At 55.2% G+C, this 19,469-nt stretch overlaps 1 protein-coding gene across 2 annotated transcripts; it reads right to left on the bottom strand.

Annotated features, from left to right (window-relative positions):
- Positions 1–963: 963 nt before the first annotated feature.
- Positions 964–19,300, bottom strand: ARHGAP25 (Rho GTPase activating protein 25). Of its 2 annotated transcripts, none has more exons than XM_056508556.1 (11): positions 18,462–19,300; positions 14,711–14,901; positions 14,544–14,631; positions 13,483–13,587; positions 10,832–11,036; positions 8,372–8,504; positions 7,818–7,891; positions 7,200–7,321; positions 6,525–6,712; positions 5,555–6,078; positions 964–4,741 (listed from the first exon to the last, which is right to left on the bottom strand). In XM_056508556.1, the coding sequence occupies exons 1-11, from the start codon at positions 18,520–18,522 to the stop codon at positions 4,531–4,533; spliced, it is 1,902 nt and encodes a 633-aa protein (XP_056364531.1). In that variant the 5' UTR covers positions 18,523–19,300; the 3' UTR covers positions 964–4,530. The 2 variants fall into 2 exon arrangements, with proteins under 2 accessions (XP_056364531.1, XP_056364530.1); XM_056508555.1 differs by having other exon boundaries at positions 3,240–4,741; positions 10,832–11,039; positions 18,462–18,968.
- Positions 19,301–19,469: the final 169 nt, after the last annotated feature.

The raw sequence follows: 19,469 nt of genomic DNA on the forward strand, positions 1-19,469 counted from the left end.
CTCACCTTGGAGGGTTCTGGGATGTTTCCCAAAGGCTCAGGAAAAAATGGGAAATTTCCTTTTTTGCTGGGCAGGCTGCTCAGCTCAGAGGGTTCTTGGATGTTTCCCAAAGGCTCAGGAGAAAATGGAATATTTCTTTCTCTGCTGGGCAGGCTGCTCAGCTCTGTGGGTTCTGGGATGTTTCCTAAGGGCTGAGCACACCCTGAACTCCTGCAGCACCACCAAGGCCTCTGCTCTGCCCCACAGCCAGGAAAACGACACCCAAATCCCTCCCTCTGTATTTGAAGTTTTAAATCTTATTTACTGAGACACCCCAATTAACTGCTGGGCACTCCTGCTGATGGGAATCAGCTGCTGGGAGCCCTTGCAGAGGGAAGGGGGAACTGCCCTTGTGGGGATGCTCGTGCAGACTTTGGCAGTGGATCTCCAGGAGCTGGAGCCACATCCAGCACAGCAGCTCCCAGGCTGGCAGGGCTTGGGGCTGGAACAGATGGGGATTTTCTCCCAAGAAGCTCCTACTTGGACAAAGCTGCTCCTGCTGTGCTCCCTGGCATCATCAGGATTTCTTCAGGTTGTTTCTGTGGCTCTGAGGCTCCCAGTGCTGCAGCAAGGTGGCAGGAAAGCACAGAAGTGGGACAGGGGCACTTCTGCCAACCTGTGGGACAGGTTTCCCTCCACCCTGGGAAGGGCTGTTCCCACCCAGCCTGGTGCTGGTTTGGGGCAGTCTCAGCTCCCACTAAGGGAAGGATGGAGGGACTGCATCCCCTGGAACAAGATGTTCTCCCTGCTCCTGGACAGAGCTCCCAGCATGGCTGGACACTTCCTGCACGTCCACCTCGCCCCAGGGCTCCTCTGGGCACTGGCCAGGCTAAAAAAGGAAACTCCTATCGTGCCAAAAACAACTTTGATAAATGTGAGGGGATAAGTCACAATAAGCGTGACTGGCTTGGGATCCAAACACAATAATGTGAGAAGGATAATTTTATTTGCTTGCCTCTCATGCCTATCAAAGCCTTGGGTACAACAGAGTGAATTCTAAATGAATTTATTTAGTAAATATCTGAGAAGAGTAGAACAGAATTTCTGCTCTAGGACAAAGAATGCAGTGAGGACACTGAAAGGGTGGCCTAAAGGTTATCTTGCTCTCATCCCACACTGCATGATTCACTGGGATCTGTGCTTTAACAGCTCTAATTTGGAAATCCATGTCACATTTAAAGGGAGAGGAAAATCCTCGGCCTGATCTCAGTGTTATCACCTTGGTGAAGCTCTTGTGTCCCTCACAGTGGGAGGGTAAGGGGTGAAAATGTCTCTTTGGAGGTTTCCAAGCCTACAGGACAGGGCTGGAAAGGATCTTTCTTCTCTGTGGTGGACATTGTGTTGTGTTTTGTGTGACAGGAGCAGCATCTCCAGGGGATGCAGAGTCAAAGCCCAAAACCTGCTGAGCTGAAAGGCCACAAACCCCTCTGTGAGTTTATAATTCCTTTACAACCTCCAGGAACAGGAGAGATTCTCTGCTGCTCCCACCCCACAAAGCTTCACGTCCTGGCTGCAGAGACAGAGGGAGGAGGGGGGTGCAGGCTGGGACCAGTCAGTTTGGGGATCTCACCTTGCAGAGATGTGCAAGTGCAGGAAATCCAGAGCAGGCTCTGGGCTGGGCAGGAGGACACCCACCCCTCAGGGATGGAAAGGGAGCAGTGTCACAGCTCTGGCATGGGCAGTGCATGGTTCTCTAGCTCTGGAAAAAGCTCATTTAAAAAAAAAAAAATTTAAAAAAAAGGAATCCTCATTACGTTAGAGCACCCAAGGCAGCAGCTCCCAAGGTGCCCTGTCTCTCTCTGCTCCCAGGAATTTCCAGCCCACCTGACCTCTGCTGGAAAGTCTCTCTCTCACAGATGACCTCTGTAAACTGCAAATGTTGCTGGTGGAATATCTTCAAAGCAGCCCCGTGATCCTGGCAGCCCCGGGCTGGCTCTGCCTATCTGGGCGGAAGAGGAGGAATGTGCAGTTTGTTTTAAATAACGTGCACTTGTCCTCATCCTGCAGCTTTCTGAGCCTCAGCCAAGCCTTTGCACGTCATTACAGTCTGCTGTGCAGCAATTATTGGCCTCTTCACACTTTTGATCTTTGCAGGAAGGAGCGTGTGGCATTTCCAGCCCAGATGTTCCCCCAGCTGCTCCTGAACCCACCGAGAAGTTTCTCCCCAGTGACTCCCAGCCTCAGGCTCGGATGGTTGAGGAGCTTCTGCAGAGGTAAAAAATCAAATAACCACTGCAGCAGCTCTGCCAAGGTCATCTGAAACGCCAGGGAAGACTCAGCTGTGAAGTGGTGCAGGCACTGTGGGACCTGAGAGCGCCAGGAAGGGCCCAGGGTGGGAACTGGAGAGCAGCAGAAAGAAACTGAAAGAGACTTCAGGACACATCTGTGCTGGGTGGGACTGCAGCTGGGCAGGGAGGGTGGCTGAGGCCCCCTGCCCTCCCTGGGCTGCTCTCCAGGACATCCATCCCCTGCCAAGCCCTGCAGCCCCAGTGCAGATCCTCTGGGGTCCCCAGTGGGATTTCCCATCACCAGGACTGACATCTGAAACATTCCAATCAGACTGAAACCCCTGTGCTCAGGCTGGATCCCTGGCAGGGCACAGGACCTGGCTGAGGGATTTTCAGGGGTCTCTGGAACAGTCATTCCCTGGAGGTTTGTGGGCAGCACAGAGGGGAGCTCCAGGTCTGTGGGGTGCAAAGGAAACCCCTGGAGTCACTTAGGGCTGGATTTCTGAATGCAGCTCAGCTCTCACAACCTGTCCTTCCCCAGACTTCACATCCACAGCTGAGCACAGGTGGGTTCAGTGCTCCAAACTGCATCTGAGACTGAGTCTGGGCTCAGTTTTAGGGCTAAACCCGTTCCCCCTACCCCCAGCAAGTGCTTCATACCCAACACTGGCTTTTATTCTCATCCCACTCCCACCTCCCCTTGTTTCCCACATTTTCCTGTGTCCCTTTCTGCCCCAGTTCCTTTTCCCTGTCTCTCCAGCCTGTCTGGGCTGAGCTTTTGCCTCTCAGGCAAACCCAGAGCTGTGATTCCCCTCACCATGCCTGGCACAGACCTTGGTCCTGCTTGAAAACTGCAGATTTCTGTGGCTTTCCCTTTCCTGTCCCCATCAAGGCTGGGCTGTTCCCCCTCCTCAAATAAATACATGAAAGGTTTTCTGTAGAAGAAAATAACTGTGCAGAGCCCTGTCCTGCAGCAGAAGCTGTGGCAGCTCCCTGGTGCTGCTGGCAGGACTCTGGCAGGGGTGGGGACGAGCAGAGAGGTCACAAAAACCACAGGGACACCTTTGGGTCCAGGGGGTCTTGGCACTGCTGGGGAGAGACCCAACATCCTTGGGCTGCCAACCCAGGGCTCCATGAAATCCTGATCTGCACTTCAGAAACAACAAAGCTCCAAAGCAGGGCAGTAAAACAGTCCAGATTTGTCATCCTCTGGAGGAAAAATGCAGGAGTTCTGTGCTGGAGCTGCTGATGGACTCCCCCTGCACAAAGAGCTCCAGGTCCAGCTGTGTGAGGTGCTCTCCAAGCTCCATCAGCTGGGCTGGATTTAGGAACAGCCAGCTGTGGGAGTGACTGAAAACAGCTGGACTGAAGAGGTTTGGGTGATGGTGGGATTTTCTGCCTGGAGCTGTGCTGTGGGGGCTGGCACAGCTCAGCAGGTGATGCTGCAGATCTGAGAGCCTTGTGCTGCCCCAGGAGAGCAGGATCCAGGTGGGACTGAGGGGAGCAGGATCCAGGTGGGACTGAGGGGAGCAGGATCCAGGTGGGATTGATGTGAGCAGGATCCAGGTGGGATTGATGTGAGCAGGATCCAGGTGGGATTGATGTGAGCAGGATCCAGCTGGGATTGATGTGAGCAGGATCCAGCTGGGATTGATGTGAGCAGGATCCAGCTGGGATTGATGTGAGCAGGATCCAGCTGGGATTGATGTGAGCAGGATCCAGCTGGGATTGAGGGGAGCAGGATCCAGCTGGGATTGAGGGGAGCAGGATCCAGCTGGGATTGAGGGGAGCAGGATCCAGCTGGGATTGAGGTGAGCATCTCCACCACCCAGGGCTGTGCCTCCCCAAGCCTGGGGCTCCTCTGCCTGCCCAAATCCATGGATGTTTTGCCTGGGTGTCTGCAGCAAGGCACAGGCAGCTGGAGGAGGGACACCTCTGGGTTCTTTATGGGAAGGCACAAGGTGTCCATGACCCAAACTTCTGAGTGCAACTCTGACTGAGCAGCAGGAGGTGTTGGCCTGTTCTCCAGGTAACCTGAGCAGCTGAAAGAAGAGTTGAAATAAACACACCCAAAAAAGCTAAAGGATATTTTGGAGATTTCCTGGTTCAGAGCATGAACCATCCTCTGAGCTCTGCTCTCCTTCCTCCCCCTTGGCCTGGGGCAGGAGCAGGACACTGGACAACACAAATCCTTGGCTGAACCTGCAGTTCCTGTGCATTTGTGCAGCTGCATTTGGGGTCTGTAAATGCTGGGGGCCTCCTCCTAGTTGGTTTTGGCACCAGTTTCACTGGTGGGTTTAGTTAAGTTTTTTAACTCCTCCTCGAGCATCTTGTTTTTCCTCTCCAGCTCCTCCCGCGAGCGCTCGGCGCTCTCCAGCCTCAGCTCCAGCTCCCCACACTTCTTCTTCTCCTGCTCCATGGCCTGGCTCAGCCTCACCACTTTGGCCCAGGCTTCATAGTTCTCCTCCTGGAGACTGTGAAGGGAAACAGAGCATGAAAGGATTGGGTTGGGTTGGGTTGGATTAGATTGGATTGGACTGGATTGGATTGCACTGGATTGGACTGGATTGGGTTGCTTGGGTTGGGTTGGGTTGGACTGGACTGGATTGGGTTGGATTGGGTTGGGTTGGATTGGGTTAGACTGGATTGTACTGGATTGGATTGCACTGGATTGGACTGGATTGGGTTGGGTTGGATTGGACTGGACTGGGTTGGGTTGGATTGGGTTGGACTGAGCTGGATTAGATTGGATTGGATTGGACTGAACTGGGTTGGATTGCATTGCATTGGAAAAAGGCTGGGAAATCATTTGGCTCTCAGGATTCTCACCTCAGCCTCAAAACAAGCCAGAGATGCTGTCCTGAGCCCTTCAGTGGCCACATAACTTGATGCAATAAATCAGTAAATGTGCTACACGTGTATTGATAATGGGACAATAACCATAATAAAATACCATGTGGGGCTGATGGTTACAACCCATGGTGTAATAATGCTACTGGTGAATTCTGGAGGGTCTCACAGGCCAATGCCATGGCAATGACAGGAATTCTGACAGTGCAAAGGAATGCAGGAGCATTGCAGTGCCTGTGATAAGAGGTGGGGAGCACTGATGTTGTAATAACCCATCATCCCCTGTGATGAGAGCACAGCTCGTGCAGTGCAGCTCAGAGGTTTTTAACAGCCTGCTAAACACTGTATTTTATCACTGATCACTGCTGTTCTACACTGCATGACCCTGCTGGCACACCATCAGTGTCACTCTGCAGAAAGCAGCTCCCTGCAGTTACCTCTTAATCTGCCCCTCGTAGTCCTTCCTCTGAGCCTCCAGATCCTTCTCCAGCCTGAGCACCGTGCTGTGCAGGAGCTCCCTGCTCTGCTGCTCGGGGCTGGGCTCCTCGGCAGGGCTGCTGGCCCTGTGGCTGGGGCTGAGGCAGGGCAGCAATTCCTTCTCAGAGATGCTGCTGCCGGGGCTGGGGCTGCCCTCCCCGCTCCCTGCCTGGCAGGAGGGGCCACTGTCCGAGGCTGAAGCCCTGTGGAGGTCCAGCAGCTTGAAAAGATCCTGAGACAAGGTTCTCTTGTGTCCCTCCGAGGGCACGGGGCGGGTGCTGCCCGTCCAGAAGTCGCTGGTGAGGACATCCCCCCTCTCCCCTGGAGCAGCGGCCAGGAAGGATTTCCTCGTGGGCAAAGTCTGAGTTCTTTTCCTTGCCTGTGTTTTCCACGTTCCCTGGGTGTCTCTGGGCTCTGTGTCCTCCCCAGGGTCGCTGGAGGTGGCAGCTGGGCCAGGGGAGCTGCTGGAATGGGGGTGATCCCTCTGCAAAAGAGAAAAGCAGCCCTGGAGCAGACAGGCCACAGCCACTGCTGCCACTGCAGGCACATTTCAACATGCTGGAGGAATGGCCACGCTTTTCCATAAAAAACATTGAGAATTGCACCACATTTGCCATTTCTGCAGAGATTCCTTTGAAGGAAAGCCTTTAATCCTCAATGTTTTCCCTTCACCAGCCCGAGCTGAAAAGGTTTCATGTGCTCAGCTGTTCAGCCAAAAAGCTTTGGGAGTTTTCAAAGTCCCCAGAACAGCCGATTTTCCACAGGAAAGTGGAAAGTTTATGCACATCATTTTCCTGATGTAAATATTCCATTTACAGGGCTGACAGACACAGCTTTTTAAGCCATAAATAGCAAAGCTTGTAGGGCTGGCTGCCCTGCAGTGAGCAGGTTCAATACCAGCTTTGGTGACTCCTGGGGGCCCATCCTCACCATCTGCCTTTGGGGGGAGGCTCTGGGGGCTCTGGGCTCCTCTGCAGCCCCCCAGCCCACGGAGCTGCGAGGGACAGGAGCTTTCCTCTCCTCTGGGGCAGCTGGGGAGGGCTCATCCTTGGATGGGGGAAAGAGCTTCTCGTGGTCACTGATCAGCACAGTCATCACCTTCTGCACCTGGGGCGTGCCTGGAGGAACCAGAGATTGTCAGGGGTGAGCCCAGTGCCAGGGGATCCCTCCCAGCACCTGGGTGTCTGAAAAAAACACAAAACAAGGAGCAGGATCATAAAGCCACAGAAAGGAAATGCAGTGAGTGAAAGGAAATGAGGAGCCACATTTCTCTGAGTTTCCTCTGCTCCCCCAAGAAGGGTTTTACACCTTCCTGCCCTGAGCAGCACAGAGATGATCTCACCAAATTCCTGAACCTGCTGAGCTCCATGGAGGGAACATGCAGTGGGGTGTTTTTGTCATTCTGTCAATTCCTGAGAGGTTTTTGCCATCACAAACACCTTTACAGCCCAACATGGCTGGACTCTGCACTCACTGTGCCTGGGCACATTTCTGGCTTTCTTTCAGCTGCACCACAGAGAATCTTTGATTTTGGGGCTGTGGATGCAGCTCAGGATTTCAGCATGCAGCTGCTCCCAGGGCACTTATTGCAGGAGTCCCTTTTACCTCTCATGATGATTGCAGGGTCCTCTACCCTGGGTCTGATGAGGTTCACTCCTATCACTGTTGCCAGGTTATCCACACTCATCTTGTTGACACTGGAGTTCAGTTGTATTTCATAGAGGAACCTGCCAGAATTCCAGAGCAAATATTTCACATCAGAGGTGGAAGATTGCTGGTGAAAAAAACCCTGATTCATCCTCCCAGCTCTTCCTCTCAGTCACAAGGGCAGAAACACTCAGAACTGAACTGGGGCTGGGTCTTACTGGTACCACAATAAAAAAAAAAACATGTGAGGAGCTGCTCCCCTTAGAAACAAATCAGAAAGGAAGAGAATCCCCTCCTCAAATCTCCAGGCAGGGAAAAACCACCCAGGCTGGGTGAAGCCCAGAAGTTTTGGTGCACAAGGCTTTTGTCCAGGACAACTAGACCTGGTTTTAATTCCCAGGGATTTCTAAGTGAGTTTGAGGTGCTCAGGCATTGTCAGGGGCTGAAATCCTCCTCTACCAAAATGGGACCTGGTGACTCACAGGGAGCCAAAGCACAGCTCTGGGAGGCTCTGCCTGGAGGAGTCACCTGGGGTGAGGTTTGTGCTGCCCCAAGCCCAGCTGTGCAGACACTGACCTGCAGATGTAGCTGAGCAGGTTGTAGTTGTCTCTGGGGAGGAGGGACAGCTGCTGCAGGAGCTCCTGGTGGCCCTGAGTGGTGACAAAACAGCTCCAGGAGGATTCACAGGCACGTCTGGCCCCAGCTCCGGGTCGCCCCAGCCAGGCTGGTCTGGGGTCCCCTCCTGGCCACCCCCACTGGGGAAGTCCCCAGCCCTGGGGGTGCTCCAGACACGGGTGATGGCACTGGGGACAGTCACTGGCGGCACTGGGGACAGCCAGTGGTGGCACTGGGGACAGTCACTGGTGGCACTGGGGACAGGGGATCAATGGTGGCACTGGGGACAGGGGATCACTGGTGGCACTAAGGACAGGGTCACTGGTGGCACTGGGGACAGGGATCACTGGTGGCACTGGGGCAGCCCAGTGGCTTAGGGGGAGCTTTTCTTATTAATTTTTTTCCTTTTTTTCCCTCCCCAGATTCCAAATCTGTGCTGATTCTGCCGTGCCCTCGGTGCCCTGGCACCGAAACCGATTTCAAGGGCAGGAGGAAGGAAAGAGGAGCCTCTGCACCTTTGTCTCGTCCTTTTCCAGAGCCTGCCCGCAGCGCAGGAAATCCTCGTACTGCAGCCAGGGCACGACGGGCTCCGGCAGCTCCCGCAGGTACAGCTTGAAGAGCGAGGCCACGCTGTGCACGTCGGTGTCCCTGCAGGGACAGGACAGGGACAGGACAGGACAGGGACAGGGACAGGGACAGGACAGGGACAGGACAGGGACAGGACAGGGACAGGACGGTCACAGCAGCGCCCCGGCTCTGCGGGGACAGAGCACCGCTCACCTTGGAAAATTGGCATTTGAGTTCCCTTGCTGAAAACAATTAAAAGCTAACAGGGAGTAGTTGTCTGAAACTTTAATAATTGATTGTCTGACATTCATGTTTGTCCAGCTGTGCTTACAGTGGGAAAAGACAAAACCAGTGAGCAGATCCAAAGGATCCAAAGGAACATGGACAATGCAACCAGAAACCCATTCTGTGCAAAACTGGACTGTCCCCAGAAATTGTATTGTCAGTGATGGAAAAGGTCAAGAGTTCAGGGTGAGGAACACTCACCTTACTTCCTCCTTTTCAGACCCCTCCTCACAAAAACGACCCCAGACTTAATTTAAGAAGCCAAACAATGCTTAACAGCCATTCCAGCTAATTACCATGGGAAGGGGGATGGGAGGGGCTGTTATTATGAACATGGATTTGTTTGAATCCTTTGCCAATAAATAGACTCTGTGATCACCTGTGATTTTGCAGCGTGTATTAGAGATTACCTCACAATAAACACACACTTTGTAACTTTAAATTGTTTAAATCCTTTGTCCCTCACAGCTGAGATGGGTATTGGACCAATGCTGGTATTTTGGTAATTCAGGGGCAGCCAGGGCTGGGTTCTGCCCCAGCCAGCCCAGATGAAAGCTCTGGGTGGAACAGAGCTCCTGGCTGCTGCAAGGCACCGTCAGCCCCAGGGTGCTCCGGGTCTAGGCTCAGCCTGCAGCTTGAGAGGAATGAGGATTTGTCTTTACAAACGACCTGCTGGTGGATCAAACCAGCACTGGGAGATAAAAGAAATAATGGGATGGATTCCACTGATTGATGAATGGCAAAAGAGATTTGCCTTTACAAACAAACTGCAGGTTTGCTGATAATGAAACTGGATATTGGAAGATGAAAGAGGCAATGGGGGAAAACTATGAATTGTATAAGAATTAGAAATTAAAAGGAAAAGCACACTGCACTGCCCAGAGGGCAGGCCTTATCTTTATACTATAAATTACACACCTAATGTTTACAATTACTTTCCAATACATAACACTCTCTTACACTGTCCAGTTTTCTCTCAAACCAATCCAAAGGTGCCATCCTAACTCACAAAGATGGATACCATAGAGAAAGACAAACCATGCCCAAAATCCTCCATCTTAGCTAAACTTCTTATCATAAACAATACCATCAATTCACTTTTCTACCTTTTAATAATCTAATTGATACTCCACTTATTTTTTGTGACTTGTAATTCTTCTTGCAACGATGGTAACTTTTTCCAAGGACTCAAATCCATCCCACAGGGGCCTTGGGCACCTCTGAGCCCCCTGTCCTGAGGCATCCAGGGGAACACCCTGGACTCCCACACCACTGGCTGCTTGTGCCTGGGTTTTGGGGAGGCAGAGGGCAGCAGGTACCTGGGGAAGGGGGGTCTCTCTCTCACCTGGGGAAGGGTCTCTCACCTGTGGCAGGAGGGTCTCACCTGGGGCAGGAGGGTCTCTCTATGTCTCACCTGGGGAAGGAGGGTCTCACCTGGGGAAGGGTCTCTTTCTCTCTCACCTGTGGCAGGGTGTCTCACCTGGGGAAGGAGGGTCTCTCTATGTCTCACCTAGGGAAGGAGGGTCTCACCTGGGGCAGGAGGGTCTCTCTCTCTCTCACCTGGGGAAGGAGGGTCTCTCTATGTCTCACCTGGGGCAGGAGGGTCTCTCTCTCTCTCACCTGGGGCAGGAGGGTCTCACCTGGGGATGGAGGGTCTCTCTCTCTCACCTGGGGAAGGAGGGTCTCTCTATGTCTCACCTGGGGCAGGAGGGTCTCTCTCTCTCACCTGGGGAAGGAGGGTCTCTCTCTCACCTGTGGCAGGGTGTCTCACCTGTGGCAGGGTGTCTCACCTGTGGCAGGGTCTCTCTCTCTCTCTCTCACCTGGGGCAGGGTGTCTCACCTGTGGCAGGGTGTCTCACCTGTGGCAGGAGGGTCTCTCTCTCTCACCTGGGGAAGGGTCTCTCTCTCTCTCACCTGGGGAAGGAGGGTCTCACCTGGGGAAGGGTCTCTCTCTCTCACCTGGGGAAGGGTCTCTCTCTCTCACCTGGGGAAGGAGGGTCTCACCTGGGGAAGGAGGGTCTCTCTCTCTCACCTGGGGAAGGAGGGTCTCACCTGTGGCAGGGTGTCTCACCTGGGGAAGGGGGTCTCTCTCTCTCACCTGGGGAAGGGTCTCTCTCTCTCACCTGGGGAAGGAGGGTCTCTCCCCCGCGTCGAAGGCGAGCCGCAGCCGCCGCACCAGGCTGTCCTGGCCGGGCAGGCGGAAGATCCCCTCCTCAGCCACGCCGTGCTCCCGGATGAACTCGGCGCTTTTCTGCACCAGGACGGGCACCTGGGGCTGCCCCGGCTGCTGCTCGTGGGCCAAGGCGGCTGCCAGGGGCTGCCCGAACACTGCTGGGGACAGGGCACGGCTCAGCTCGGCTGTCAGTGCGCGACTCTGAATCTCACATAAATGTCAGCGAGTTCTGCTCAGCTCAGTCACACCAACAATCCTTTCCCAGCCCAGAACCCAGGACACGCTGCAGCTCCAGCCCCACAAAGTGCAACCAGAGAGAACTGGGGAGAGAATCCGGGAGGGTGGGACTGCAGAGCCTGGAGCTGGGGCTGGGCAGTGACCCCAGAGTGGGAATGGACCAAACTGATCAAAGTGTGGAACTCCTGACTTGGGTCCGTCCGGGTGTAGCTCCTGCACTGCCCCAGGTGAATCCCTTAAAGGCCTTTCAATAAATCCCTTTATTCCCTTAACCCTGCCCAGGTGCCCCCTCACCTGCCCCAGGTGTTGGGGCCAGCAGGACCTGCTGCTCTGCCAGGCACCAGAGCCCTGCAAACCCCTCTGCAGGGACAGAGCTTTTCCCAAGGGAAAAAAAGGCAAAATAAAAACCAAAACCTTGTTCCTCCTCCAAATAACTGACAAAAAGTTCTCAAAGCCACTGCAGGCAAGCCCTGCCTGTGAGCAGGATGCTGATCCAGAGGGAGGCAGGGACAGGGAGGGAAGGAAGCTCATCCCACAAAGCTCAGGGGTGCAGAAAGCACAGGGGACCACCAAGAAACAAGAAATGATCCTTGCAGGGATTTGGAGCTGGAATTCTTCCTGATCCAGCTGCTTCTCTTCCCCCTCCCCTCTCCTGAAACTGCCCTGGTCTGAGGACAGCTGTGCTTCACAGGGGCTGCTGCCTTGCCCTGGCATTAAAACTGGCATTAAAACTGGAATTAAAACTGGAATTAAAACTGGCACTAAAATTGGCATTAAAACTGGCACTAAAACTGGCATTAAAATTGGCATTAAAACTGGCACTAAAATTGGGATTAAAACTGGCACTAAAACTGGCATTAAAATTGGCATTAAAACTGGCACTAAAACTGGCATTAAAACTGGCACTAAAACTGGCACTAAAACTGGCATTAAAATTGGCATTAAAACTGACATTTCCTCCTGAACTCACAGCAGGAGCAGCAACTGGTCCCACTCTTCCTCCTCAGAGCCTGGGCCATGGCCAGAGCAGGTAAACCCCAATTTAATCTCTGGAATGCCAATGGCTCCTGCTCTGAGGGCTGAAATCCCTCCCAGAATGGGGATGCAGAGCAGAACCTCACCTGGAACCTCCAGGTGTGTCAGCACCTGCCTGCTCCTGGGGCTTCTATTTGTCACCTGCTCAGAGTTTTAAATAATGACCATAAACCTGTCCCTGTGCACACCAGGAGCAAATCTTTTTTTTTTTTTTTTTTTTTTTTTTGCCTCTCTGCTTTGGTAGCTGGTATTGAATTGGTTATTTCACTGCAGGTTTGCGGCTCTGGGGACACCTCCCCGGGGCTGTGGGAGTGGCAGCCAACCCTGTAAAACCACACAATGAGAATTTGGAGATGCTTTTGCTGTTTTCTTCACACTCTGCAGCTTTTCTGCAACAAGTTCACAGGACCTGGGCCATGGGGCTGCTCCCACGGGGGCTCTGGCCAAAACCTCCCTCCTCTAAAAGCTCACTTGCCTCAGCTCAGACTGAAGCCAAAACCCTCAAGTTTTGGGAGTTTTGGGATCTGTTATGTGTATTGACATAAAATGCAGCTCCATAGTCCCTGACTGCTCTGTGCTGCTATAAATTTACATTTTCTTTCACGGAGTGTCACTTAATTGAGCTGCAAGAGACCAACAGCCTCCTAAGCTTAAAAAAATAAATCAGGGGCAGAGCTGTTGTGAAATATCAGAGCCAGCTGGGAAAATGCCCTGGAAACTCCTGGCTCAATGCTCCTTTCAGCTGGGTGATGCTGCCTCCCCCAGGGCACAGCCTGGTCTGGTTTGGAGGCAGAAAAACTCAGGGATGCAGAGGGGAAAAAAGGAAAAACAGGCTGGGAGAGCTGGGGGTGTCCAGCCTGGGGAAGGGAAGGATCCAGGGAGAGCTCAGAGCCCCTTGCAGGACAGCTGAAGGGGCCCCAGGAGGGCAGGAGAGGGACTGGGGACAAGGGGTGGAGGGACAGGACACAGGGAATGGCTTTGAGCTGAAGGAGGAGAGATTTAGATGGAATATTGGGAAGGAACTCCCGGCTGGGAGGGTGGGGAGCCCTGGAGAGCAGGCAAAGCCAGGGGCAGCACAAAGCCAAGGGCTGGCAGGTGAAATACATTTTCCCAAGGCTTTGTCCCTGAATGGGAGCTGCTCTCAAGAACGTTTTCAGGTCCAAAGGCTCAGGAGGGAGTTGAGAAGGGAGATGTTCACCCGGGCCTGGCTGTGCCCGCCGTGCCCGTGTGCAGCAGCCCCGGGACAGGTCACAGCCCCATCCCGGGGTCTCGGAGCCCAGCCCAGCCCAGCCCAGCCGAGCCCAGCCCAGCCCGCAGAGCTGCCCGTACCTGCGGCGGCCGAGCCCAGCGCCCTGCGCAGCGATGTCACCCACTCCTCCCGCTCCGCCTGCGAGCTCGCCATCAGCACACACGGCTCCTGCTCCCCGGCCAGCCCTGCAAAACACAGCTCAGCAGCCCAGGAGCACCGAACACAGCCCGTGTTTTCCGGGTGAGCTGCTCCCGGGGCAAGCGGAGCTCCGGCGTTCCCCGCCCTGGGATCTGCAGGGAAGGGGCAGAAAGTGCCGCACCCCGGGCCCTGCCAGCCCTGGGTCCCTCGGGATTCCTCAGGGAGAAATCAGCCAGTAAGTTTTAGTTTGAGCTCTGGTGCTTTCAGCAAGTGAAAGTTTAAGGTGCCAGAGTAACAGTGTGAGTTCTAGTGAAGGTTGAAAAACACACCAGTGCTCTCAGTGGAGTTTTGGTGTAGTTTTAGACATAATAGAGCTGTAGTAAGAATATTGTTTACATTTTCCAGATAGAACAAGATAAACCATATGCATAGTCTATATGTAACCTGGTGTGTTAAGAAGTTAGAATTCCAATAGGTTAAGGAGTGCTGGTCTGAGTTTGTGTCTCAGCTTGTTGGGAAGGTTCTGTATAAGAGTTTGTATTGGGGAGAGCTGGTGCCTTTTCTGCATTTCCTGCCGTTGCTTTTCCTTTTGCTTTTGCTCACTGTCATCAGTCAACGCCCAAGGACAAGTCAGGACAGTGACACTGGCCCCAGCAGGACCTCCAGGAGCAGCTTCTGCTTCTCTCTGGGACTTTACACCAAAACTCAGCATGGGCCTGAACATCTGTGACCGTGCCTTTGAGACTGATGTGATTTCTAATAAATAACCTTCTAGCAACTATCAGCTGCTTGGCTCATTTTAGAAGATAACCCAACAAAGCTGCACTGGAGATTGAACCTCACAGGGATGGATGTGGAGACAGGAAATTCCCCTTCCATGGCACAGCCCTGTGGGGAGCACCCAGGGACTTCCCGAGGGGTTTGGGTGCCCAGCCCAGCCCAAAAAGCTGAGGAGGAGGAGCAGCAGGAGGAAGGAGCAGGAGGAGGAGTGAGGCATCCTCACCTGGGACGATTTCAAAGATGAATTTCCCTCCTTCCTCTGGGCTGGTGGCCAGCACGTTGATGGTGCTGCCCTGCAGGGACAGGCAGCCCTAGGACAGAGCGTTCACAGCTCAGCCTCTCCTGGCACCGAAACGCCCAGCCCGGTGACGGGACCCGGCCCGGCCCTACCTGGGGCTTGGCATCGTCCTCGTCCTTGTAGTAGAGCAGCTGCTGGCCCTGCAGCACGAAGAAGCGCAGCTGCCAGTTCCTGACGATGGAGCGCTGCTTGCGCAGCCAGCCCAGCTTGAGCGGCCGCGGGGAGCGCGGCTGGGAGCGCGGCTGGGAGCCGGGATCGGCGCTCATCACACTGTGGGAGCGAGCTGGGGGACAGGGACATTGAGAATGGGGACAGGGACACGGCTGTGGGGACAGGGAATGGGGACAGGGACACACAGACCAGGGGAGCGCGGCTGGGAGCCGGGATCGGCGCTCATCACACTGTGGGAGCGGGCTGGGGGGACAGGGACATAGAATGGGGACACACAGAACAGGGATCGGCGCTCATCACACTGTGGGAGCGAGCTGGGGGACAGGGACATTGAGAATGGGGACAGGGACACGGCTGTGGGGACAGGGACATTGAGAATGGGGACAGGGACACACGGAATGGGGACAGGGACACACGGAATGGGGACAGGGACACACGGAATGGGGACAGGGACACGGCTGTGGGGACAGGGAATGGGGACAGGGACACACAGACCAGGGGAGCAGGGCTGGGAGCTGGGATCGGCGCTCATCACACTGTGGGAGCGGGCTGGGGGACAGGGACATGGAATGGGGACAGGGACATTGAGAATGGGGACAGGGACACGGCTGTGGGGACAGGGAATGGGGACAGGGACACACGGAATGGGGACAGGGACACACGGAATGGGGACACACAGACCAGGGGAGCGGGGCTGGGAGCCGGGATCGGCGCTCATCACACTGTGGGAGCGAGCTGGGGGACAGGGACATTGAGAATGGGGACACACAGAACAGGGATCGGCGCTCATCACACTGTGGGAGCGAGCTGGGGGACAGGGACATGGAATGGGGACAGGGACACAGGGGAGCGCGGCTGGGAGCCGGGATCGGCGCTCATCACACTGTGGGAGCGAGCTGGGGGACAGGGACATGGAATGGGGACAGGAACAGAGAATGGGGACAGGGACACGGCTGTGGGGACAGGGAACAGGGACACTGGGTGTGGGGACACAGAGGGACACGGGGAATGGGGACACTGGGTGTAGGACAGGGAACAAGGACACTGGGGATGGGGACAGAGAAACGGAATGACGACAGAGACACAGGGAATGGAGACAGAATGGGGACACAGAGAATGGGGACACGGCTGTGAGGACACAGGGAATGGGGACAGGGACACAGGGAATGGGGACAGAGAATGGGGACACTGGGAATGGGGACACAGGGAATGGGGACAGGGACACAGAATGGGGACACGGAGTGGGGACAGAGAGAGACACTGGGTGTGGGGACAGAGGGACACGAGGTGCAGGGACAGAGGGACACAGGAGTGGGACAGACCGACACAGGAGTGGGACAGACCGACACAGCTCTGCTGTGAGCACTGGCCCCAGCTCACAAAGGAAGTGGCTGCAGTCGCTGCTTCCTTTTTCCTGCGTGGGTGGAATCGTCTTGCAAGTGAGAACAAAACCATTAGCGCTGTTTTTTGGGCAGTTGGTTTGTTTTCGATGGGACCGTTTGGGGTTTGTGCCCTCCCAGCAGCAGAGTGACCCGAACAGTTTGGAGGTCACAGCTCTGCTCTGGGACAGCCTGGTGGTCCCAGTGGGGCAGAACTCGCATTGATGGGGCTGGAAAGTCTCCAAGGATGAAGAAACACCATTGGGTTGGCACTGGGCAGGGCTGGTGCACGGCCCTGTGGCATCTCTGTGGCAGCAAAAGCCCTGCAGGGATCCTGTCCAGATGGGACCTGTGCCCCTGGAGCAGGCACTGCAGCCCCAGCTGGGCAGTGTGCACTCACAGCTGCAGGGCACAGATGATGCCCTGGCTGAGGGGAATTGGGCCTCCCTGGGGTCTGCATGGGGGGATTTCCTGAGGTGGAAAACACTGAGGGGTTCCCCCCTTCCCCTCCTCAAACCCCCCAAAAGCAGAAACCCCCTCGGTGGTGCCCCCAGGGCGTTTCCTGCACCAACGGCCTCTGGGTTGGGCATTTCCTCCAAAACATCCTCCTGCTCCCCAGCAGGAGAGCTGCCCCTGTCCTGCTGCCTCTCCCCACAAACAGCAGCCAGTGGGGCAGGAGAAAGGGCAGAGGGGCCGCAGAGCCCCTGGGCAGAGCCTGTCCTGGGCAGGACCCCCTGCCCAGGAGGGACCTGGGCAATGGAAAACCAGCCAAAGGCTTCACCAGGGAATCTGTTTCACTGAAAGAAAGAGCCCTGCAGTGCCCTGGGGCTTCCAAACGCTGGGGGTGGAGGGGGAAGTGTCCCCAGGCCAGGAGGAGCCAATTTGCAAATACTGCAAAGATTCAGAAATGTGACTTTACATTTCTGCAAAGTCACAGCAGCCCTGGAGACAGGGCACACACACACACACACAAACACAAAAACACAAAAACACACAAACACAAACACAAACACACACTCAAAAACACAAAAACACACACAAACTCACAAACACAAACACACAAACTCACACTCACACACTCATCCAGCAGCTGGGAGCTGCAAAGAGCACCAGGGATTTCATCACAAGCAGATTTCCATGAACAACAGCAATTCCTGGTCCCAGCACAGGTCCAAGCCTCTGTCCCACCTCCCCAGAGCCCCTGGTGACTCCCCCAGCCTTTTTTCCTGAGCTGCTGATTGACTTCACCCACTGCTCCACAGCCTCTGGGCAAAAAAAATATTAATTATGCTAAGAATGAGCAGTTCAGGAGTCCAGGATGCCCTGTGATAATTCCAGGGAATTTCTCCCCCAGAGTGTGGAGATGGCACTGAGCCTCTGCCCAGCTCGAGCTCCTGGGCCATCCCAGCTCTCAGCTTGTATTTGGGGCTTTCATTGCTCCATTTGGGGCTTCCATCCCTTCACTTGGGGCTTTGTGTGCAGAGAATGGTTTGGCCACCCTGATAAAAGTGGCTTCAGACACAAATCCAAGTTGCCTTTGCAGGAAAATCCAGCCAGGCCACCCCTGCCTGGCAGAGAGCAGCTGGGTCCAGCCTCTGCTCTGGGGACAAATCCAGGCCCAGGGTGGCTCTGGCCACATTTTGGCACCAGTGCCAGGAACAAGGATGGCCTGAGCTCACAAGGCTGGGCTCTGCAGCCCTCCCTGACACAGCAGCACCACCCTAAATCCACCCCAAATCCCCTCCCTGACACAGCAGCACCACCCCAAACCCACCCCAAACCCCTGAGGCACCCCAGGCTCAAGTTCTGTGCTCAGAGCCCACCAGGGACCCCCCAGCCCTTCCCAAGGGGTTCTGCCATGGTTTCCATGCTGGAGGAGGATCCTGGGTGGCTGAGAGCCCTGCAGAGCCTGGCCAGGGGCAGGAGGGGGGTCAGGAGCTGCTCAGCACCCCCAGAGGAAAGCACTGATGTCAGAGGGGCTGGGACCCTGAGCCACATCCCCGGGCTGAGCTGAGCCTCCAGCAGGGCTCGTGCCACCACAACGGGCCTGGCTGGTTTAAACCCCCCAGACCTGGATTTTGGGGGGCAGCAGCCCTGCCCCCTGCTCCCACAGCTCTGTAAATCACTTCTGGCAAATCATTTGCAAACCATCTGCTCTCTCTCCAAAGGGGCACTTGGGGGCCAGATCCCCCCCGGGTGCCAGAGCCAAAATCTGAGCTGGGCTTGGCCAGAGCCCCCCCAGCCCCCCAGCCCTGCCCCCACAGCACAGGGGGCACAGAGAACACTCACTGACCTATTTTTGCAGCATCCGTCTTCAGGTTGAAATCCCAGCTCCGTGGCAGCTTGAGGGACATTGTGGATCAGGAAGGATTGGATATTTTTGTTTTTTCCTCAAGGGGAGATGTTTAGGAGCTGGTCTGGAGCAGGCCCTGCTGTCCCGTGGGGTTCCCCAAGAGCAGCAGGTTGTGTGCCAGCAGAGCTTCCTGCTCTGGCAGAGCTGTGCAGAGCCCCAGGAAAGCCCTTTCCTGCCCTGCTTTCCTGCCCAGCTGTGGCTGCTGGGCACCCCCAGGTGAGGCCAGGTGAGCTGCCCTGGCTGTGCCTGAGCTGCCTCAGGGGACACAGCCCAGCCCGGGGCCGCTCCCCAGGCGAGCTCGGGGCATTGAGGAAGTGACAGCAGCTGCTGAGTGCTCCTGGGCTGTGACACTGCTGTGACACTGCTGTGACACTGCTGTGACACTGTTCTGACACTGCTGTGACACTGCCCTGACACTGCTGTGACACTGCTATGACACTGCCCTGACACTGCTCTGACACTGCTCTTTTCCAACTGGGAATCTGCACTTTTCCCACTGGGAATCTGCACTTTTCCAGGTTTAACCAAATTAAATTGTGACAGGCTGGGGGAAGCAGGGGCAGCCCTGTGCCATCTGTGCCTGGCACTGTCACACTCAGCCCCAGTGCCTGTCACAGCTGCCTGGGCACCCCAGGCCCTTCTCTGGCAGATTCACCCCAAGGGACTGGCCAGCCCTCACCTTGCTTCCCATCCTGCTGCATTCTGAATATTGCTGTCCCTGTGGGTGTCAGCTCCTGTCCCATCCAGCTCTGCTGCTGAGCTGAGTTTGTCTGCAGGGCCCTCGCAGGGACAGGAAGCCCTGAGAGGCAGCTGAGGGGCTGCTTTGGCTGAGCTGATAAGTGAAAAAAACAGACAAAATAACACCAGAGCTAAAAATAGCATCCTGCTGGGTAAACAGAGGATTCTGCCCTCCTGACCCCCAGCAAGTCAGGAGAAAGGGCTGAAATG

Source organism: Oenanthe melanoleuca, chromosome 22 (genome assembly GCF_029582105.1).
Source record: "Oenanthe melanoleuca isolate GR-GAL-2019-014 chromosome 22, OMel1.0, whole genome shotgun sequence".
Taxonomy (NCBI): domain Eukaryota; kingdom Metazoa; phylum Chordata; class Aves; order Passeriformes; family Muscicapidae; genus Oenanthe; species Oenanthe melanoleuca.